A 23,594-nucleotide genomic window follows, 5' to 3' on the forward strand; every position below is an offset into this window, starting at 1 on the left:
TCTTATAAATTCTCTTCCTCTTCTGGATGACCTAGCAAACTCTTACCCTTCAAGTCTTAGTCCACACATCTTTCACTCATTTGGTCACTTAATCATCATTCAACTTTAAAAAAAAAAAACAAAACCACTCACTCTAAATGGCACCCTTCTGGAAAGACAACTACCAGTAAATTACACATAAGTAGAATTGGCGATGCTTGGAAGAGTGACTATTCCACATGCTTCTTAGACCATCTACCACTTTGGAAAATTGATCCCACCTGCTATATGTTCTGTAAAAACTCCAGTCCCTTGCCAGTAAGATACTGTCCCTCAGTGACACACACACACACCCACACACACAAAGGTATAAATGAACTTAACTGACAAAAAAGAAGTAGAGTAACAGATTTAGAAAACAGACTTATGATTACCAGGGGATAGGTGAGGAAGGGATAAATTGGGAGATGGGGTTTGTCGTATACACACACTACTATATATAAAATAGATAATGAAGAACCTACTGCATAGAACAGGGAACTCCACTCAATACTTTTTAATGGCCCATGTGGAAAAAGAAACAAAAAACGATTGGATATCTGTATAACTGATTTACTTTGCTGTATACCTAACACAATATTGTTATAACACTGTATACCGAGACTAACACAATATTGTGAATCAACTATACTCCAATAAAAATTTAAAAATAAAGAAAAAAACAACAAAAAAGAAAGACAAAAGAAAAAATATAGTTCTCCGAATGTATTTATTCTGTATACTTCTGTACTCCACCAGCTCTAATCAGTTTTCAGAAAGCTTTTAGGCCCATTTCTAAGAGTAAATCAGATACTTAGCTGAGACATAAAGAGTTGTTTGGAAACATTATGAGCAATGGACAAGTGTGCAGTGATTAAAGGGACAAAAGTTTTAAAAACTACTCACAAAATTCCCTTTCCTTGTGACATTTAAATATGTCACAGGAAGTTAACAATAATTACCAGATTTAATGCATGCTGAACAGAATCTTGTTTTCAAGAAAAAGGATGTAACATGGAGGTATATGTATCACACAAACATCCCATTTCATATGTTAACTGCAAAACATACGTTTTAGAACTCTAAGAACTTCTTCAATGACACCTTGTATTAGTTAGGAATTCTTGAAAATGAACATCTGTGCAAACTTGAAGCTTAATTATATGCTTTGAAAAATAGTGCTTATCTAGATGAAAAACACAAGAAAAGGAAAACTGGCAATATGGACATGTGTTCTCATATATCTCTGACATTCTTTAAACAGCATAAAAAGTACTGTGAATAGTTTAAATTTTAAAAAAAGAACACAAGCACAATTCTATACCTGTTTGAATATAAGTGTGTGTGTATCTATCTATATGCTTATGTTTAAATACACATATAAACAAAGATGTTTAAAACTACCCCTTTGCAAACAAAAGAAAAGAGAATTTTGCTCACCAAGTCTTTGAGGCAGCAAGGCACAGGATGCTTCAGATGAAGAGATTAAAGTGATAACAGGAGGTGCACTCAGTGCTTCAGACAGAGGAAATAAAAGATGAAAAGGGGATGCTCTGTGCTTTGGACTAACAGGCCCTTAGTTAAATGCATTTCCCGAAGAATTTTAATGAACTCTGCTTCCCATACATAGAAAAGCACTATAATCATTAACTTGGAATATTTGTTCTTTGTAACTAGCAGTGATCTTTTATCAAGATACATGTTGACTACATGTATTCCCTAACATCAAAAAAAAAAATCACATATAAACTAGCTTCCCCACCCTCACCTCTTTGGAGTAGTTCCTCGGTGCTATCTGAAAGCTGTCTCTGGGGCTACAGTCCTCAGTAAAACCCTGAATAAACTTTAACTCACACCTCTCATGCTGCACATTTTTCTCTAAGTCGACATCTTGGATCAGCTGTATAAATCTAGTAATATAAATTACTACAAAATTAGTTTATGGCTCTTATTACAAAATAAACAAGAAACTGTAACCAAAATTAGAACAAAAAGGCCACCCATCTATCTTCAGAGGACAGAGCTTGTTCTCCAAAAACAGAATAAACTTTCAGTCTTGCTCTCAAAAGGTACCATCACATAGAGGGGAACAGATTAAGATAATAGGGAAAATAAATACATGGTTGGAACTTTAGCTTTTAGCTAGATTAACCTGGGGAAGAAGAAAAAAAAAGTGCTTAGGAACTGTCCAGAGATAAACTACAGGGTCAGTGGCTATGGCTTTGAAGTCAGAATGTCTTGTTTCTACAGTTTTCTTTTCGTTTATCCACTAACTCCTCACGACGAGTGCGGGGCTCCCGTCTCAGCAAGCTCAGAGCTAAGAGCTGGGACCACCATTTCCCCAGGCGACAAGTCCAGCACTGTGCCCGACCGGTCTCTCAGGGGCCACATTACAATGGCGGGCTCACTTTACATCACTCCCGGAAAGTGCATAGTGTCATTTTGGGGTGTGGGTGAAGCAGTCCTGTGGGAAAACCTAGCCCCTTAGCTCACCTTAGCCGCCCCTCCACCACCACCCCTACCCCCCAAACCCTCTCAAGCTCTAGCTTTCCTAAATGTCCAGGGCCTGAGGGACAGAGGCAAGCCTGGGACGGCTTTGAACACGGTGACTCAGAAGGAACTTTCTTTCCTCAGGAGCCAGAAGCTGGGGCCGCGGGGGGCCAGCACCAAGTGCAGTAGCAGCTTCCAAAGGTTGCGTTGCCGCCCAGGATCCTGGTAGCGCCTTCGTTTCCTGGTTACGTGCGCGCCAGCAGAAACCAAAACCTCCACCCGCGACTTCCGCTTCCCCAGAGGGACTAATAAGCTGGGCACAAGCAGCGTGAGACGTGCCAAACTCTGAGCGCCTCATGGCGGCGGGTGAAACCCGGCAGTCCCGACGCCGGTCCTTCAGGGCGCACGCGCAACGGGGCCTGGGCGGGAACGGCCCCAGGGGCTCCGCCCCGAGGTGGGCGTGCCTAACACCTCCCCTTGGCCAATCAGCTGGCGCATCCTCGCTGCCTCCTCCTCCCCCCGCCCCCGCCAGCCTCACTGGGCTCCAGGTTACACGTGCTAGTGTTTGTGTACGTGCGGCTGCTGCTGGGCGGAGAAAGGCGGGGTTGGGCTGCTCCGGCCGAGCCGCAGCTGGGGCACGGCGGGGAGGGGCTGGCCCCATGGCTCTGGTGACCTTTTAAATTCTCTGGCTCTCGGGCGGCCTGTCCACTCTTAACCTGTCCGTCTGCAGCGAGTGCCGCACTGCTCAGCTCTCCCAAGGACTCCTGTCCTCTACTTTAGGCGGGAGATGCTGCTGCTCGATTGCAACCCAGAGGTGAGACTCAGGCTGCTTTGGTCAGGCAGGCTTAAGCTTCCAGATTCTGTCTTCTAGAGAGGGCTAGATAGGGTGAGGGTGTACTGACCACTTGGCGCTGCCAAGTCAAGCCTCTTCAGAGTTGGAAGGTTTTTGGAGTGGTGGAGGATTTCAACCCCCGGAGAGGAGCCTGGACAAAGGCGAGAAGGGGTGCTGGAGCTGTTCTTTTCTCGCAGGTGGATAGTCTGAAGCATCTGCTGGAGACCGGGGCCTCCGTCAACGCACCGCCGGATCCTTGCGAGCAGTCGCCTGTCCACTTGGCTGCAGGTGGCGGCCTTGCTTGCTTTCTTCTCTGGCAGCTGCAGACGGGCGCTGACCTCAACCAGCAGGTAACTAGGCAACTGATTGTTGCTGTGTGCAAACCTCCCCTTCACCCCAAATCCACACATTTCTTAGACGCCAAGGTATTCAGTCGTTTCAGTTATTAGAAACATGACTAGCACAGCGATGCCCATAGAAGTGTGAGACACTATGTAACTTTACAATTTTCCAGTAGCCACATTAATGAAGTGAACATTTTAGTAAACTGACCCAATTAATCAAAAATATTATCATTTCATGTGTAATCAATATAAAACATAACTGATATATCTATATATATATATAGATATTTTGGATATGCCTTCTCACCCTGTGTATTTTACATTGACAGCACATTTCAATTCAGACTAGCCACATTTCAGGTGCTCATTAGCCGGATGGATGGCTGCTGGCTAATACATCGGACGTTTCCAAGATCTACTGTTCCTTTCCAAAGGAATAACTGCTCCATTACAAAATTAAGTCTCAGGGTAGCACAACTTGTAAGACATGCTCACAATCAATATAATTCCTTACAGAACTTTCTTAGGGTAGTTTGCATCTTCCATTGAATGTTAAATTTTAAATTGTAATTTTTACTTCTGTAGGATTCTATTTTGCTTTTAATCACTTAAAATTTACTGTATGTATGTAGCTGTGACTGCACATTTTATTAATGACAAATCTATATTTAATAGGGCACCAAATGAACTTTATTTTAAAAAAGAATTAAAAAGATTCAGTCCAGTACAATGCAGTTCTAACCCTACTTCCTCATTTATCAATTTCCACAAGAGTGTTTTGGGGAGAGACTAAAATATGCTGTCTTGTATGTAAGGATGTTTTTGGAGAAGCTCCCCTACACAAGGCAGCAAGAGTTGGAAGCATGGAATGCCTCAGCCTGCTTGTAGCCAGTGATGCCCAAATTGAGTGAGTATGGAATCAGTGACTTCAAATTTTATATTTTCTTGGGTTAAATTAATCAGACTCCTGCAGCTCAATTACATGATGCTTGCCTAATTGATAATGTAGTGGAACCATTTAAAAGTTAACTTAGGCTGTTAATGATTATCTGATACTATTTGAGTAAATTAAAAAATAGATCCTAAGCAATCCAAGGTGCAGTTCATGTGTCATGGCAGTATTACATCTTAGTTTTGTTTTAAAAAATCCATCCTATAGATGTTTTCACTGACTTCCTTTGTGTACTCACTCATTGTACTGAAAACAGAATACTCTTTTATTTGTGCAGAAATGAAGTACTCATTCTGTGCTGTCCTCTGTGCTAATTAAGGACAAATAGTGAGCAAACATGGAATTCCTCTATGCTTCCTTTACCTCTTTTATTCTGCAACCAACATTTGTGTGATCCCAAAGCACCTTTGTTAGAAATACACTTAAAAAAGGCTAAACAACTGTCAACTTTTACTTGAACACTTTTTTTTTTTTGTCTTAAACTTAGTTTATGTAATAAGAATGGGCAAACAGCTGAAGATCTTGCTTGGTCATGTGGATTTCCAGAATGTGCCAAGTTTCTTACAACAATTAAATGCATGCAGACAATAAAATCAAGGGAACAACCCAATAAAGATCATTGTGTTCAAGTGCTCAGACAGAAACGAAGTTTTGGAAGTGAAGAAAATACAAGTGGGAAAAGGAAGTGTTGGTAAATAATTCAGTTTCTTCATTCTTCCTCCCTTAAGGATCTCTTATTTAAAACAGAATTTATTGTTTCGTTTAAATATCGCCAGTCTTTTGTCTTGTATATCTTTTCATTCTCATTAACACATTTTAATACTGGATGTAGTAACTACTACTAAACTTTAGAGACCAAAAATTGTCCTGCATGGTGGAAGATTGGGGAGAAAACCTTTTTAAAAAAAGGTTTTAATGTTAATATGTATTTCAATAACAGATGTAATGGTCATGAAGAGGTGTGGAGAAGGTCTTCACTTAATGCAGCTCTACCACTCAGCTATGCGCTGTGGCTTCTGGCTCATCAAGTGTGTCTAAACTCCTTCTAAGAAGGAGGAAACCTTTCTTCTAAGCGAAGATAACATTCAAGAATACATGTATTTACATGCCTATAATGTTCTGGTTGTGCACGCTTTGTCTCTTAACTTTTATTAAAAGAATGTCTAGAGAGTAAATTGTTTTCTTTGTGATATTTACCACCTTTGGAAAAACTCATAAAAACCATCAAACCACCCCCAGGATTTAATTTGAAATCAAATTTATTCTTTATCAACAAAGTTACAACTTTACTACAGTCTATAAGTCCAAGATATTTTAAATAGTATTTGGTCGCTGAGGGAGACATAAGTTATAGTAAGCATCCTTGTTCCAAAACTCTGGGCCCTTCCATCCACACCAGCCCTAGATGTGGGAGAAGGGAAAGGAAAACCTTTTACAAAGTTACAGGACTACATAATTGAAATTGTAACATTTTACAACTGAATCTTGCAGTAAGACTGTAAATACCTATACAATGCAAGTATCTGAATTCCTATTAAGCACAGAAAAGTAGCTTATTTGGGTTCACTTCAGATAGAATTTTAAAAATTTTAATTCTATGATATTTAATCATAGAAATCATTTTAAAAAAGAAAAGCTTCACTATGGTACTATTACTCAATGTCATATTTTATTGATTTTTAAGATGTATGGTTTTATCATTCTGGTAGTCGATGGCATGTGATAATTTAACTGCCATCTGTCCCATGGAAGACTGTATAGACAGTGAGAAAGGCTATGGGCCTTTTCATTAAAAGTGGGCCTCCCCAGCCACTGATTTCCCAGCAGTGGCATCTCAGCAGTGATACGACGTAGTCAAGGAATCTGAACTTGCCCTTGGGAGTTGCATTCTACATTCTTCCTTTTCCTCAGGCTGTAATCACTGCCACTTCCCAGTTTCATGTCAGTATTTTTTCCAGCAGAGAAAATTTCTTTCAAACAACATTTCATTGTGAATATAGTTAAGTTCATCAAATTTCTTCTAGGGCCATTAATTTATTTTCTTAAAGACCCAGCTAATGACTTGTCTGAGTTACATCATTCTGAAATGAAACGCTTGCTTACACATACTTGTTCAGAGGTTAGTGAGGACTCAAAATGCCATTGCATTGAGTGAGAGGCAGTGAGTGGTCTTGCTCCTTTACCCTACCTGACTGGGAGTGGAGTGTGTGCTCAGTCATGACCTACTCTTGTGACCCCATGGACTACAGCCAGTACCTGGCTCCTCTGTCCGTGGGATTTTTCAGGCAAGAGTACTGGAGTGGGTTGCCATTTTCTCCTCCAGAGGATCTTCCCAACCCAGAGATGGAACCTGAGTCTCCTGTGTCTCCTGCATTGGCAGGCAAATTCTTTACCACTTGAGCCATCAGGGAAGCCCACCTAACTAGGAGGCTGCTGGGCATTCTGACAGGGACCTAAAGTCAAAGGCCATAGTTCCTACAGAGGAAGATGGTGTGTTAGCCTGTTTTTCAGTGTGGAGGGCGGAGGGTTGAGTAGAGATGCTCTTTAGGTCTTTATTCTTTTTCTGATTGCAAAAATAAGATACACATAAAAAAATTCAAATGAGGTGAAAGTAAAAATTAAAAAATCCTCTACGAGTTCTGCTCTCCCTGCCTACAGATACCACCATTAAGTCTGGTTTATTTCCCTTGAGAGTCGTTTCTTTACATAAAATTCTTTTTATCATCTCATTTTTTCAGCAAAACTTTCTCTAATGAATTTCATGTCCTAAAATCTGTTTTCTCAATGACAGAAAAAGGTTTATACTTTCTGTTTTGATCTTTCACACATGTGGGCCATCTCTAGGTAACTGGTCTCAAATTTTTTTCAAAAGAAGTGGGTAGAGACGGTGCCCAAACCAGAAACTGCGGGAGTAAGTAGAGGAGCCGGACAGCTTTCTTTTGAGGTGACTGACTTAGGGAACTTACACAGGAAAGCTCCCCAAGTGGGTAGAGAGAGGTCAGGCAGAGGGAGGATTGTCCCTTTAGGCCCCTGCCATAGACTGAATGTGTCTAAGGCTTGTATGATGAACCCTATCTCCAATGTGCTGGCATCTGGAAGTGGGGCCTCTGGAAGTTGACTGGGTTATGACAATAGAGCCATCATTAGAGAGTGCCCAGAGAGCTCCCTCATCCCTTACATCATGTGGGGACAGTGAGAAAGTCTGCCGTCTTTAAACTAGAAAGTGGGCTTCACCACCCACCAAATCAGCCAGCACCTCCATCCTGGATTTCCCAGCCTCCAGAACTCTGAGAAATAAACCTCTGCTACTATAAGCCGCCCCCTCTACCGTGTTCTGTTACAGCAGCTTGTAAGGCTTCTCACAGCCTTTAAGATAAAATCTGAACGCGTGTGTCCCAGCCTGGCTCTCAGTGGCCATCCTGACTTAGCTCCTACAGATCCCTCTAGCCATCAGTCACCCCTCTCCACCAGCTCAAGTCATGTTAAAAATGCCACCGTTCTCAGAACATGCCCAGCTTTCCTTTCACTGACTTTGATCCCTTTGCAGGGGCAGTCTTGTAAGCGCCACCAAAGATACCATATTTTTGGGGGGAAGCAGTCCTTTATGGACTCCCCTTCTTTGTCTTTCTATACTAGACAAAGAGCTCTTTAAAGATCCATTTTAATACCCCAGTGCTTAGGACAGTGGATGGTAAATATTAGGTACTTAATGAATGTCCAATGAATGAACACCTTGCTACAGAAAGACAGTCAATATTGCTCCTATTTTTAGGAAGATACGTATACCAGCCAAAAACATGTCACAGTCTTCAAAGTCCAAATGCCTTGAAAGAGAAAATTTTGTGTATGTGGCATTTAAAATTTTAAGAATGTGTTTATATCCTGTTAGTATTTATAGATGCTCCAATAATTGGCAATAGACTTTACTAAAGTGGGGATATAAGAGTTCAGCTACATAAAACAGTAAAAACTCTCATAAACATCTCATTCACAGGGCTTTAGTAATCTCATACAGCTATATTCAGTTTTGAAGATCTCTCATAAGTGAATTTCAATGTTAAACCATCCATTTCCCCAGAATTCCGTAGGATTTCGGATTTAAGAAATCTTTTTATTGGTACTAATGACTTATTTGGCAAAAAATATGAAACTTTTAATGGACTCAAGTTAATTGTGTCTTATAACACTTGCCTCTGAAAGATTTAGTACTGAGTTTCATGGAAATTTAGTACTAATTTCTCATTAAAACTCAGTACTAAATCTGAATTAGTTGCCTATAAATTAACGTAAATTTATACCTCCTTTAAGTTGGTAGTTTAAGCATTAACAAATATTGTTAAATTTGTTTCAAATTCAAATCTTTCATAGAATGAGATTAAGTTATATGTAAAAATATATATATATATAAAAGCAGTCAAGTCTCCATAATGTCCATCATACTGCCAATTTTTGGTTAATTTGAAAATTATAAACATTATATATTTCACTCTTTTTTGAGGCATTGATAAATCTCAGTATATTTACGAAATGCTGTAAAGTCTCAAAGGAATATATTTATGAGTTTCATACTCTAATACTTTAGTTCCCCCCTGGCCTTCATATCTACAGAGAGTGACTCATCACAGGCTTAGAGTCCTTCCTTACAGTGAGGATCTCTGCTCTCAGTTTACAATCCATCTTTCTGTTAGCTTCCAGTTCTCCCTCCTTTGGCTTTGGGTTATTTTCCTTGTATTTATTTGTTAAACAGACACTTACCTTTTCCAAAATAACCTGCAGATCTTCAGCACCTGTATAATGTGGATCTAAAATCAGAAATTTTATCTGTCCTGTAATTTCATTCCATGCAACTCCTAGTATTGTGTGAGCCAAAACTCCTCCCCCTATACAAGAGGAAATGACAGGGCATATGTCAGTCTCAACCTCCCAATCAATTTCAGTTGAAAAAGATTATTTTGCCTATGAATTAATCTAACATAATATTAAATTGATTGACCTAAACTGGAAAAGACATAATGTCAAATGTACTCTGAAAAGACAAAATTACATCTTAAAGACAGAAAAGATACAATCACATCTATAATCATATTAGGTTTCTATGTCACTTTAATATTCATGGAATTACCTAAACTGGATTTAAGAAGGGCCACAGAAGGTCTGAACTCCTCACACAGGGTAACCACCGTTGCTGCTGGTGCCTCTCTCAGCAGACAAGCCATGTTACCTCTGCTCCAAGTGCCTCCAGTGGTGCAGCCCGTCTACTCAGTCACTACTTCCTATAGTTTGCCGACATCTGCCTACCTGCATTTCTTACACACCAGTCTTAGCTTGCCTTCTGTCATCCAGGACAAGTCTTATTTCTCATAGAATCGTGAATCTTTAGATTAGCTAATCCAATTCTCTTATTTTACAAAGAAAGTCTAAAGAGGTTAAGCAATTTGCATAATATCACACAGCGAGCCAAGTTCCTGACAGCCATGACTTCTGATGCTATACTGAGTGACCATTGCCTCTTTTCCATTCTGCTATAAAGTTTTTATTTGAGCACAGTTATCAAATAACTTAGCCTTTACTACTTCTAGTTATTATAATCTTTTTTTATAACTTTCCTCCCACCTTGGAAATTTTAAAAAATATCTAGAGGTCAGTACGCATGATGTAAAAGCTAATTTTAATATGTTTACAAAGGACTGATATTATGTGCCATTATGTATTTACATTAATGATAAGTTTCACATACTCTCCATCTACCAAAAGAACATAAGATTGCAAAACACCTTACCAATCATTATTGGAGTTCCTTCACTTTGGAAATGATTAGCCAGTTCTCGTCCCTGAGAGGCCATTTCAGAACCTTGGCTAGAAAGAAACCAGTTTCTATCAGATGAACTATTCTGAAGATCAAATGAGCTTGGGAACTAATGTTTTCTACCTTTTTGGTTTCTTTTTTGGTTACTAAAAATATAGATATAAATTTAAGCAAAATTAAGTGGTAGGGAACTGAGAGCAATTTAAAGCAATACAACCTCTAAATATTTAAGGTCACTAAATGAGCTAGGAAAGAAGACCTTGATTCTTTGCTTCTAGAAATGCATAAAGAAGGTTCTGGATTTTTAACCACCTAACATTGAAAGTGGTCACTTTGATACTGAGGGGATTCTTATGGGTGGATTTAATTTCAGAAGGACAGGTTTTAAATCCTGGGATTTTGTTTTCATACCATCAAGCTCTGAGCCTGTAATTCCTCATCTTTAATCTGGGACCAAAAATACCTGCCCTTCTATGTGACAGGAGATTCTAGGACTAAAACAGACAATGTCTGTGTAGCCAACATGAAAACTGCAAAACGTTTTCAAGTACAACATATTTTTGGGGGAATATTTTAATATCATATAATTTTTACTTCTGAGAATAGAAAAGATGAATAGATGGAAGTTTTTTTTTTTTTTTTTAGAATGGAGGTGCCAGGTGGTGCTAACCCTTAGCTCTTGCTTTGTAAGGAATGTATGAAATAACATTTTCATGTGTCAAAACTTTCACTTTTTAATCACCACCTACTTCACTACTTAATCTATTATTTATTTGTTAGTGCTGATTTCCACATCCAATTCAAATTGCAACTGTGAAGGCAACTGCACTAAAGTACTTGGACAATAAGGATAATGACATTAGTTATCAAGGTTGTCATAATAAATGTATTAAAAACATAAGCTCATATATAAGGAGTAAGCTAGAGATGGTCATAGAAATCAATCTTCTCTAATATTTGCTCATATTTTAATACTAGAATTGTGATTAGAATAGTAATATTCTATTTTTTAAAGAGGAAAAGAAAATTTCCTATTATAAATATCTTATTTATAAATTTTATATTCCTATAGTATAAATTTCCTATATAAAATTTCCTGTTATAATAGATAAGGAAAAGATAAAATTATATTTGGATACATGATTAGTTTATTAAAATCTCAGGAAGCAAAAGAGTGGGAAGTAAACAAAAAGGTCAGTCATAGATCAATATTTGATTTTTCCCTTCCAAGACTTCAACGACTTCTGCATTAAAAAACCAGACCTTCTGTACCTACTCAAAGTTGGCATATTTCCAAGTTTTCCTCTTCCAGACTAAGACTAGGCCTAGACTATACAAGTACGTATCACAAAGTTTACTCACAAACATCTTCTAAAAAATAACAACAAAGAAATTTAGGACTGGAAAAAATGAGATTTATAAAGCAAGGGGGCAATGTGGAGGAAGAGAAAAGAGCGAAAACAAATTGGGGGAAAAATGCACTTTTTTAATAAAAGTGACAAACTCTCTTTGAAGTGATTTCTCAAATTTCTTAAAGTTTCCTTACCTGACAAACAGTATTTTTGAAGTTACACCAATCAAATGGTTCAGCACCAGCTGTACCTCGATAGATCCAATCCACTGCCGTGATCCGACAAAGGTTGCTGGTTTGTCCCCAGCATCAACTAGAGCCTTTATTTAAAAATACAGAAAAAAATGATACACAAGACAGCTATTAAAGATTATGTACAGGGCATTTCCCTTGATTACCAGTATATATTTTTTCCCTTCAAAACAGAAGTAAGTCTGGACCAGGAGGTAGGCTTAATTATTTAATGGATAATATATTAGGGTTCATGAAACTTCCATATAATTCAAAATGGTGTGTTCTTGTACCTGCTGGATTTCTCTGTGTGTTGGAATGGATCTCTCTGTGTATCCCTGGTGTCTGAACCAGGAGCAGATAGTCTGCAGAGACCGATAAGCACAGCCCCAGCCGTTGTCATCTATTCGATCCTGCATATAATGATGGTAACCGTATGTGCCCTGGACCACATAAACCTATATAAAAAGAAGAAACACAGTAAAATATTAACTTTAGATGTATATATTATATGTATACATATGTATATCATCGATTAAGATAACATTATATACATATACATGCTCGAGTCATTTACTGTTTTCAGAGCTAGATTGTTACTTTTAGTGACTTATAAAAATTTTTTTAAAAAAGAAAAAATACTCTCCAACTCTTTCAATGTATCAGTGTATTACTGATACAAAAGTGAAGTAAGAACAGTATGAGAAAATAAAATTATAAGACAATATCATTACATAAATGCAAAAATCTTAACAAAATATTAAGTCCCTCAGAATAAAAAAATAATAATCAAACATCCCCTGGGCACCAGCAAAAAACAATTAATGACACTAATGATCAACTAACTCCTATAAATAATTACTAAACTCACCATACCAGTCTCTATGTTAGGTGGATTGAGATAAGTATGTGGATTTCTAATGTAACCATCTTTGTATGGTTCATCTGGAAAATGATAAGCATTAGACCTTTTGAAATAAGGTCTGTCATGAGGCAGATTGAAGACATCGTGTAACTCCTAAATAAAACCAGAATTAACAGGAAAGAAGAGAAAAAAGGTTAAATGATATAGGTTCCTAGTCAATAAATAAACCCAAACTAGATTCAAAACAGAAAATTTAAGTTATCAAACACTTATGATTTAATTCATGAAGGTCAAAGAGGGTGAGATTTAAACTAAAATCAAAAAGGATTTATTTTTGTTTATCTATGTATATGGATAGAAACTGGAAGAGAATACAGAACATTGAAAATAATTTATTAGCATGAAAGAACTGAGATAATTTAAAATTACTTATTGTAACACAGTCTGCTAAAATAAATCTAGGCTAACGAGTAGTTTTGAAAGTCTTGTAAATGAGTAAATTATAATTAACAATGATATAACTATATCAAAAAATCATGCTTTGGTTTTTATTTTTAAAAATCATGCTTAGAGTATTTAACAAATATAAGGGGTAGTGATTAGGTTACAGAATGGAAATTGGTGGTTTAAAGACCAATATGGCATCAAAATAAAAATACACATATATGTTTAAAAGGCAACATATTCCTTAATGTATAAAAACGTAATAGTTACTCTGAAAGTCTGACATCTTCTTTTTGATATCTCCTATGTATTTGAGCAGTTTGAATGAGATCATTAGCTTGTGTAACTGTTGCCTCTGCAAACCAATTCATTTGGCACTTACAGAGAGACACAGAGGGTTACAGTGTTCCATCTCTTTTCGGGGCAGAGATTGGGAAGATGTTTCCATGGTATAATTTGATGGGTACTAGGCAAGGCCAAATATCAAAAATATATACTACCAAAAAATACATATATATACACACTATCAAACCAGTCATTTGCCAATAAATCTCATTTCTTTGAATGTTGATCATGTTTTCTTCAAAACACCTCTAATAAAACCCAAATGACCCTGAGAGGTGGGGGATGGAGTAGTACTACAAATCCTAATTAGAAACAGGATAAATTCTAATTTCCCTTCTCTCACTGTAACCCTGTCTCTTTTGTAAATTTGCAAGTAATGGAAAAGAAAAGGAAGTTATTAAAAAGCACTCATCAGCTACTCTAGGCATGTAAGCATCTTTTCGTTCTTAAATTTCACTATAGAAAAATTACAAATGAACTTCACCGAATATATGAAATTAAAATGTTACATATGATTCAGCATAATAATTTTTTCTTAAAAATACTTTAAACAGTTACATGAGAATAGACATTAAATAAGATGTAAAGCCAATAGTGTTCATCCACACTTTATAAAATTAAATCACAAAACGCTGGCTATTTATTAGAAGCACAAAATTAAATACAAAATGAATGATATTTTTATTTTTCTAAGAATGAATTGGTTTTACCTTTCTATAGGCCTGCAGCTGACCATCTGGAATTCCTGATGGATATGAAATTGTTACAAGATTTTTTTCACCTGGCAATAAAAAGTGCAGTGGTTCAGGAACCACAATAGATGTTCCTTTCATGTATTTCAAAATGCATTTTTCCATATCAGTTAGTTGATTATGAATTGCATCGACTAGAAGTTTACGAACTCTGTGGGAGGGAAATACACAAGTGCATTAACAAAAGTTATAATAGTTATGATACATGAAACTGTTGAGTGAATATATTCCTAATATGCCCTTGATAGGACTGGATTTATTAAATTAAGTCTAAATAATAAAAAGTTAAATGTTAAATAGACTAAATTTCCTCTGTACAGGTAAATGGAAAATTCTATAGGTTTGGCATATTATCCTGCTTCCTCAATAAACACTGAATTACTAGATGACTCTTAATTTAATAAGAAACAAGGAGTAAATCATAGTAAAAAGAACAATAACCACCCTAGATATGCCTCAACGACACTTAAAAATAGGATGTGATTACTTTGGGGGAGGGTCCTCATTTAAAGGTATCAGTAGTATTAGAAAATACCTACTTTCCCCACGTTTCTTCTGGAGCAACAGATAAAACTGCATCAACTGGTAAAGTCATACTAACATAGTGGTGTCCTCCGCTTTCTCTTTCAATAATGGGCGTTACAGCTGCCAGAGGGGTCGACACTTCCAGCATCAGATCTATATTTACTATTTGATGCTATAAAGATAAACAGAATAGTTAACTTAAAGCACACTGAACAATAATATAAAAGGTAAGTAAAAGGACTTTTTAAGGATCATATACACTATATTACAGTAAATTATTTAAAAGCACAATTCTTAGCTTAAAGAAAAATTCTTCTCTGCTTCAAAATAATCTGAGGAGAGGCAGAGAGTGAGTGCGAAGTGAAGATGAAATCAGATCATGAATCCATAAGCATTAAAAGTTCACTATGGTTCATTGTCCTATTTTTGTATAGATTTAAAATTTTCAAAAAAAAATGAATAAACAAGATATAATAACCACAGATCAAGGCAACTTTTAAACATATGTTATGACTATATACCTCTGCTCTAAAGACATACTAATAATGAACTCTTAGAAAGGTTTGATTTTGATAGTGGTAGGGAAAAACAATTCTGAAAATGCTTTCTGTATATTAAACAAATTTAGCAAAATATTAAGAGTACTGGAAGCCAGGTTTCTCACTGGGAAAAGGTTAGGAATTGTGTGAGGCTGAAGTAGAACTAGAGGTATATGATTTACATGGGTAAATATTGAAGTGTGCATTATATATGTATAGTATGTGTGCATACATGTCTGCCTTCCTTGGGGAAATGGCTGATTCCTGAGATGAAATAGCAAAAGTACATGGACCTGGAACATCCTTGGAAGAAATTACGAAGTATTCAAAAGTACAGTGTCAAGAGAACACGGGAGCCAGCATGAAGTGTCTCTTGGCCAAATTAGAAAATATAAGCATCAAAATAACTGATGACAGTTAACAGACAACTCATTGCATAAAACAGGATTCCATACTTCCACGCAGTTAATACACAGGGAAAAGGAAAAGCTCTTCCTTACAGTACAAAGTCATCTTGTAAATGTAAAAGAAAACAACAAACTTGGAAAAAAATCACCACTTTGCAACCATTAGATTAATGCTAGCTTCTGACAAAAATTATCAATTGATGTTAGAAGCGTTGGGTAAAAACTTGATGAGGAATAGGATATATACATAAACTCAAAGCATCTTCCCACAAGATACCTTCAGGGCAAAAAATAGGACCCTCCCAGTGGAGAAAGGTGGCAGTTACCACATTAAGTGATCATCGTTAACGTCACTGATACGAGAACCAACTAAGTATATGCCTCTTTCACATGATGTGCTGAGGACACACATTACTTCTTTGGTATTCCTATCAACAATGCCCACCTGAACCTACCATAAGGCAGCCTAGAACAAACTCAAGCCCAATCCGAGAAACACTCTATAAAATAACTGACCTGAACCCTCAAAATGTCAACCTCCAACTACCAGTAATTCTCAAATCCTTATCCAAAGTCCATAGTTTTTTTGTACACTCCACATTTAAAAATCTCACAGCTCAGGTCAACACCTCACTGGTGTCTCAAACATGGTATGACCAACACTGACCTCACATCTTCCCCATCTCCCATCTTTACCCAAGCAAGAAGCTGGTCATCCCACATCCAATTAGTCTCTAAGTACAATCCTTTTCATTACCTAAATATTTCTTGTATCCATTCCCTTCTCTTTATTACTATAGCTACTGGTTTTGTTCAGATTCCCCCGAGTGCTCTCTGTCCACATCTCCAACCCCATGTCCACTCTATTATTCTTACTAGTCTAGAAAAATGCTACAGTCATATTAAATATTAACTTTGTACAACTTCCTGCCTTGAAGTAGCTGCTCTGTTTTTCATCTCCAATACCTGGCAAAGTTTGGGGCATGTGGCAGATACTCAACAGTACTAGTTCAAAAATTGACAGAACCAAAACTGTGAAGAAAAGTAAATCACTTATCATTTACTATTTCATACAGCATAATGTGTCACTGTAATGTTTCAGAATGATTCCTTTTTAAGTAATTTGTAAACATACTCAAGGACAAAAGTTTAGATATATAACACAGAGGTATAACCTTGGGCAAGTCACTTAATCTTTCTGGACTTGAATCATCTGATCTGTTAAAAAAAAAAAAAAGTAAGAACTTTCTAAGATCTCACTCAACTCCAAATTCAAGGATTGAAAATTTTTATCACTAAGAAGACAGGTGATTTGCTTACCGTGTCTGATAACTTTTTATCTTTCTTCTTCATGAATTTTCGTTTCGTACCTTCTTCCGGTTCAAATCTAAATTTTTAATACACGGAGATGTTTATAATGTGAAATGATATTGTAAAAACATTTCTAGCAATCTTTAAGCATACTCACTGAATAAAGCGCACTATGTTCTTACAGGCAGAACTATCGGTCAGCTCTCCTGGAATGGTGTTCATGTCACTGTTGGGCCATATGTACACTGAACTCTGGCAAATTCTGAACACAAGGGCATTTGAAGAAAGCTTGGTTGACAGGTCACTCAGTACATGTTTTAGTGCGTTCTTGATAAACATTTCTAAATTAAAAGAATACAAATAGAAGTTAGTAAGAAAAACTGTACACTTTTCAACACGGAGGCTTCCAAGCACACAAAAGTAGGGCACAGTAAAAGTGGCCCCCAAACATCCATTCCTCAGATTCAATAATGTAAAAAAAAGTTTCTTTTGTCTTTAAAAAAATTGAGATAAAATTCATAGACCAGGAAATTAATTCATTTAATGTGTACAATTCAGTTGCTTTTAGTATACCACAAGGTTTACAATCATCACTATTTAATCTCAGAACATTCCGTCACCCCCAAATAAACCCTGGACTTCCCAGCAGTCATTCCCCACCCCCCTGCACTTACCCATGGCAATCACTAACCTACTTTTGGTCTCTATAGATTGGTTTACTATCGACACTTCATATAAATAAAATCACACATTTTGTGGCCTTTTGGGTCTGGCTTCTTTCACTCAGCCTAATCTCTTCACGATTCATCCAACTGTGACTCCATCCCTAGCACGAATTAGCTTTTTTATGGCTGAATAATATTCTATTATATGACCAGAACATACTCTGCTTATTCATCTGTAAGCTGATACATGTTTGGGTTGTTTCTATCTTTTCGCTATCATGAATAATGGTTTTACAAGTATTTGTGCACAAGTTATTGTGTGGATATATGTCTTTAATTCTTTTAGGTAATAACCCTGAAGGAACTGCTGGGTCATATGGTGACTCTCTTTTTGTGGAACTGTCAAAATGCTTTCTAGAGGAGCTGCATCATTTTATACTCCCATCAGCAATGGATGAGGATTCCAATTACTCTCAAAATACCATATTACTTATAGAAATAAAACTCTGGAGTGAGATTTGAATTTCTTTGTAATTTTCTTCTTCAGACTATATCCCACTAAGACTGTACAAAGTATTGTGTTCTTAAGTTCTCTTTTGCTCTATGTGGTATGTCATCAACCTGATATTTGTCTAACTTCATTTTCAATGATTTCCTTTTTACTCAATAGAATTTTTTGAATATGGAAAACATTTTCATGGTTCCAAAGTCAAAACTATATAAAAAGATACATTTGAAGAAGACAATATTTAAGTATTTGTCCTACTCCTAAATCCTAAACCTATTTAACTCTGTGGTTAAAATAACTATCACATTGATATCTTGATAAATAAATACCTTGAGGTTGTGGGAGAGAAAGATTACTTATAATAAGTCAGATATAAAGGCTTCCTGATATGTTTCAGAAATCCAAATTTAAAGATTTATAGTTTCACCACAAAAGACAAACATAATTCCTGGATTATCTTCTGTCCATCCCTAAAGACCATGAAATATCTAGATAACTGCAATGTCTTTAAAGTTAAGCACCTCTGTTCTCAGTATTTCCTCATTAATGATTCCCTTCATGGAGTGTTTCAAAGACTTGGGTGCAGGAGGAGGAATACTATAAAGTCTGAAAACAAGCTCAAATACATCAATTATTTGCGTAAAACGTATCTGCAGTCCCTATTTATACTTGAAATTACATCATTATGTCTGCTGAATGACAGATCAGTTATACTTTGTAGTAAGTTCATACAAAGGATAACTTCAATTTATAGTGAGTTGTAAAATGTAAGGCTTTATCCACACACTGCATGGGAGCTCAGTTGTTAAGTTGTATCCGATTGTGTGTGACCCCATGGATTAAGCCTCACCAGGCTCCTCTGGCTCCTCTGTCCATGAGATCTTCCAGACAAGAATACCACAGGGAGTTGCCATTTCCTTCTCTAGAGGATCTTCCCGACTCAGGGATCCAATCTGTGTCTCCTGCATTGGCAGATGGATTCTTTACCACTGAGCCACCAGGGAAGCCCAAGGAACAATACTTTACTGATAAGATAGGCTTAAAAATGAGTTTGATTTAGTTCTTGCAAAACAATTCTCATCCTGATGGCACATTAGAGAATCAATAAAAAAACTTACTGATGCCGAAGTCTCTGTCCTGGAAACTTACTTTAATTGGCCGGGAGTAGGAATCAGAATGTGGACCAACACGAATAATTTTTTAATATGAAGGGATGCGTCAGAAAGAATATCTTGCATTCTCTCCCTTCCTCTTTCCAAGGGGCCAGTAAATAATCATCAGCTGGTGATCTCCTTGAAGGAACTCTGACACTGTTTACTCCTTACCTTTCTGAACTTCTCTGTGGCTCCTGACACCCTTGATCATACTTTTCTTGAGTGACTTCATCTAATACAAGGCATTAACTATCATCCTCATAAGATATTAAGTTCTCTATCTCCAATTCTGACCACTCTCCCCCAAGTTTCAGACTCAAGTTACCAATTGCCTGCTGGGAATTTACACCTGATGTAGTGTGGTATTTCAAATGAAACACACCTCAAACATAGCTCCTTGTCTTCCTCCTCTGATATCGTTTAGCTTGGTTTGTGGCAGTAGTCAGAAACAGGAAGACATCCTAGACTTTGGTTTATACCAACACTGCTGATTTTTCTCCCATAGAACCTGCCTGCCATTCCTAAACCACACAACCTCACGAGAGTGGGTTCTGGAGTCTTAGGTGTGCAATGTATAAGTCTAGCTGTCTCATTTACATTATGCTCACAGTGGATATTTATATTTATTGTGACAATTTTCTTGGAGAGGGCAGTAAAGTTTCTTAAATAAGGGGTCACCTTTTCTTAACGTGCAGAGGAGCCCCAAGGGCTAGCAGTGGTGGGGAACACAGTTTCTAAGTTTAAATCCAATTCATATCACTTACTATTTGACCTTAGACAGTTTATTCACCCTCTCATTCAGTTTCATTTGCAAAATGGTAAGATTCTCACCATTGCTTTTACAGTAAAAAAGGAGAGTATCTTGGCAGACCTACCATTAGGAGTAGCTAGCTGAAAAGCTAGATCAAGGCCACCTCTTATTCTGAAGAGTATATCCATAGTCTCTGAAATAACCTAAGACAAATAAAACCAAAATTTCATTGTAAAACAAAAGAAACTCATCCTCATATAAATTAGATTCCAACTGAATTTAGGTCAAGGTATAAATTACCTTGACTTTTCAAATTATTTCATGAGTTAATTCCTTGCTTTATGGAGAAAAACAAAACACAATCAATTCTGTATTAGAGGTTCTCAGCCTTTGCTCCACATTGAAATCACCTGAGGATTTTAAAGCACCCATTCCCGGGCTATACTCCCAGATATTCTGATAAATTGGTCTGGGAAGGATATTTAAAAACTCTTCTGTGTCAATGATTCTAAAGGAAAAAGGTTGAGGACCACACTGCTCTGGGACAGTATTTCTAAATTATAGTCTTTGCAATTATAGGGTTTAAAAACACCATGAAAAGATCAATGGTCAAGAAATGGTTTTAGAATGGGACAGGAACACTGAACCTATTATGATAACAACTGGTGGGCAAGACAATGAAAGGAAACTAATATATCACTGATGGTTGGAGTATGAAGTATAAACTCTTAGAATTCATTATAGGGTGATGTGGCAATAAGAATCAAAAGCCTTACATTCACATTCTTGGTCTAATAATTCTGCGTATAGAAATTTAATCTAAGGAAATCTGCAAAACACACAAAGATTAGTGTATACAGATGTTAACCTGTCAACAAGAGGAGACCAATTAAATAATTACAAATATTATATAGCAACGAAAAATCATGCTTTATGTGAATATTTAATACTGTAGGAAAATGCCTGCAACTTATAAAGGGGGAGAAAAAAGCACTTGTAAAATGAAATTATTAGCAGTTCTTAATTTGAGTCCATATGCTGAGTTTCAGGTAGTTGATGACATATGACAAAAGACATACCATTTTGCGTGGGGAGAAGGGTGGGAAAGAGGAAGGCAACCTCTGGGAAAAGGTTTCAGAGATTTCATCAGAGTCTCAAAACATGCCTCGAACAAGATGAAGAAACATACTACACAGTAAGAGCCCTATTTTTAACAAAATCAGTTAAGTACTACATTGACTGAACTCTTAAAAAGTAGAAGGCACTATGCTAAATGACTGGACATATATTAACTTTGATACTCAAAATAGGTACCATTACTATTTTTTGCATTTATAATCCCTGTCACATTGTCCCAACGGTGACTGCTTTTATTTTCCACAAATTATAACATATTGAAAGGCCATGCCCTTTGCCCCAGTTATACTTCTTGGAATTTATCCTACAGAAATAATCAAGAAAGTTCAGGACAAAGTTAGCTTGAATGTGGTCCACTTATCGTACTGTTGTTCATCACAGCAAAAAACAAACAAACAAAAAAAATCCCAACTAAATAGCTATCAATAAGAATCTGTTAAGTATAAGAAGTTGGTTAAATGCTATGTACCTATTTGAATAAAAAATATTTAATGGCACTGAAAGATACTTAAGATAAAAGTTAGCAAGAGCAACACTTACCTGTGACTTTCTGTAGGACCTTGTAACTAATCACTCAAGTGTGTCTTTTCTGTAATACTGGAAAAATATACATCACAGGGCTGTCGCAAAGGCTCTATAAGAGATCTTATCTGAACACACTAGAATCTCCCTACACTTCTGAATTGAGACTCTCTCTGAAGAAACAATATTTAAACTGAGGTCTGAGGGGTAAGTAGATAAGAGTATTCCAAAGGAAATACTCCAAAAACATTCCAAATTCTAAGGTAAAGATAGGGGTGAAGGTGGCCAAGCCTCTCCCAGGCAGGGGCTCTGGCTGGTGAAGGCCTGCTTAAAAGACCACTTAAGAGAACAGAGCAGAGGGTTAGATCTCATGGCGCCAAGGGCAAGAATAGCTAGAGACTGTGATGACTGGCAACCATTTAGAGGTCAGTCATGTCCGACTCTTCCGGAGCCCATGGACTATACAGTCAGGCCAGAATGCTGGAGTGAGTAGCCGTTCCATTCTCCAAGGGATCTTCCCAACTCAGGGATCAAACCCAGGTCTCCCGCATTGCTGGCGGATTCTTTACCAGCTGAGCCACAAGGGAAGCCCAAGAATACTGGAGTGGGTAGCCTATCCCTTCTCTAGGGGATCTTTCCAACCCAGGGATTGAACCGGGGTCTCCTGCATTGCAGGCGGAGTCTTTACCAACTGACTCATCAGGGAAGCCCCTGTAGATTCCATAGGATTTGGTCACGGAACAGATAGATGGATGTTCAGGAGCTGCGAAGAGGGCGATGTCAAGGATGATTTCCAGGTGTTTGGCATGAACAATGGTGGGGTGGGTGGTGGCGCAATGATCTGAGACGGGGGTCACTGGAGGAAGAGCAGGGTGAGGTGGGGATGGTTAAGTCAGTTTTGAACTTGCTGAGTTTAAAATATATATGCGCCAACCAAGTGGCGGTACAGTTAATAGATATGAGGCTCTGGAGCTCAGAATACATCTCTAAGCTAAAGATACAAATTCTGGAGAAAGCACAAGGTGTAAAGAAAAGTACTGAACACACATCTAGGGATACCGGACTGCAGCAGAACCTGCCTGAGCAATCAGAGGGGAAACCAGGAAAGTGTTACCACCACACAGCCTAGGGAGCAAGACTTATGTGGAAAGTTACTCTTCTCTTTTCCAGGTCCACTCTTTCTTCGAAACCTTCAAAAACGCCTCATGATTCCCTCGTTGTCAAAACGCACACTAAGGGAAAGGTGCAGGGAGCGCGGTGGAGCCCGGCAGCCGAAGGTCGTCCGGGGGTGGCTTCCCTCCGGCCCTATCGGGAGGGGCCACGCCGAGGACGAAAAGGCCCAGACCAAGGCCTGGACCACCGGTCCCCGGCAGGCCCAGTTCTTTCCATGGCCGCAGAGCCCCACTCGCAGGCAGCTAGTGAGGTCGGAGGTGACCACGCAGGAGTCGGTGGCGAGCGGGTGGAGGGGATACTCACCATATCAGCTACGCGGTGCAGACGGCAACACCAAAGCCCGCCCACCGCGCAGGAGGCTGGCTCGGAAGTGGTTCCGTCGGAGTGCGGGATTTGGGAAGGCCGACTACCGTTCCCAACATGCCCTGCGGTGTGCGTCACGGGGCGTACCACCACGCCAGATCTCGCGGGG

General features: G+C 37.9%; 3 protein-coding genes across 5 annotated transcripts in view; 1 reads left to right on the forward strand and 2 right to left on the reverse strand.

The window, feature by feature from the left end:
- The window catches only part of LRP2BP (LRP2 binding protein), a 30,150-nt gene extending 27,468 nt beyond the window's left edge, over positions 1-2,682 (reverse strand). Inside the window, exon 1 of one of the 2 annotated variants that reach the window (XM_061134797.1) lies at positions 1,459-2,680. The gene's annotated coding sequence lies outside the window, so the exon portion shown is untranslated. Of the gene's footprint in view, positions 1-1,458 lie in introns of both variants that reach the window. The other variant, XM_061134798.1, reaches the window with a different exon arrangement.
- Positions 2,683-3,102: 420 nt separating this feature from the next.
- ANKRD37 (ankyrin repeat domain 37) lies at positions 3,103-5,770 on the forward strand. Its single transcript, XM_061134861.1, has 5 exons — positions 3,103-3,322; positions 3,538-3,690; positions 4,500-4,591; positions 5,124-5,327; positions 5,577-5,770. Coding segments are annotated over exons 1-5 (477 nt in total). The 5' UTR covers positions 3,103-3,295; the 3' UTR covers positions 5,578-5,770.
- Positions 5,771-5,877: 107 nt separating this feature from the next.
- Positions 5,878-23,580, reverse strand: UFSP2 (UFM1 specific peptidase 2). 2 transcript variants are annotated; one of them, XM_061134857.1, is made up of 14 exons: positions 23,426-23,539; positions 22,638-22,805; positions 21,968-22,024; positions 20,415-20,493; positions 17,370-17,553; positions 17,222-17,288; positions 14,970-15,127; positions 14,389-14,581; positions 12,896-13,042; positions 12,318-12,482; positions 11,989-12,113; positions 10,416-10,492; positions 9,392-9,516; positions 5,878-6,037 (listed from the first exon to the last, which is right to left on the reverse strand). In XM_061134857.1, the coding sequence occupies exons 4-14, from the start codon at positions 20,476-20,478 to the stop codon at positions 5,951-5,953; spliced, it is 1,392 nt and encodes a 463-aa protein (XP_060990840.1). In that variant the 5' UTR covers positions 20,479-20,493; positions 21,968-22,024; positions 22,638-22,805; positions 23,426-23,539; the 3' UTR covers positions 5,878-5,950. The 2 variants fall into 2 exon arrangements, with proteins under 2 accessions (XP_060990840.1, XP_060990841.1); XM_061134858.1 differs by lacking the exons at positions 21,968-22,024; positions 22,638-22,805 and having other exon boundaries at positions 23,426-23,580.
- Between the last annotated feature and the right edge of the window lie 14 nt (positions 23,581-23,594).

Source organism: Dama dama, chromosome 32 (assembly GCF_033118175.1).
Source record: "Dama dama isolate Ldn47 chromosome 32, ASM3311817v1, whole genome shotgun sequence".
In the NCBI taxonomy this organism is placed as follows: domain Eukaryota; kingdom Metazoa; phylum Chordata; class Mammalia; order Artiodactyla; family Cervidae; genus Dama; species Dama dama.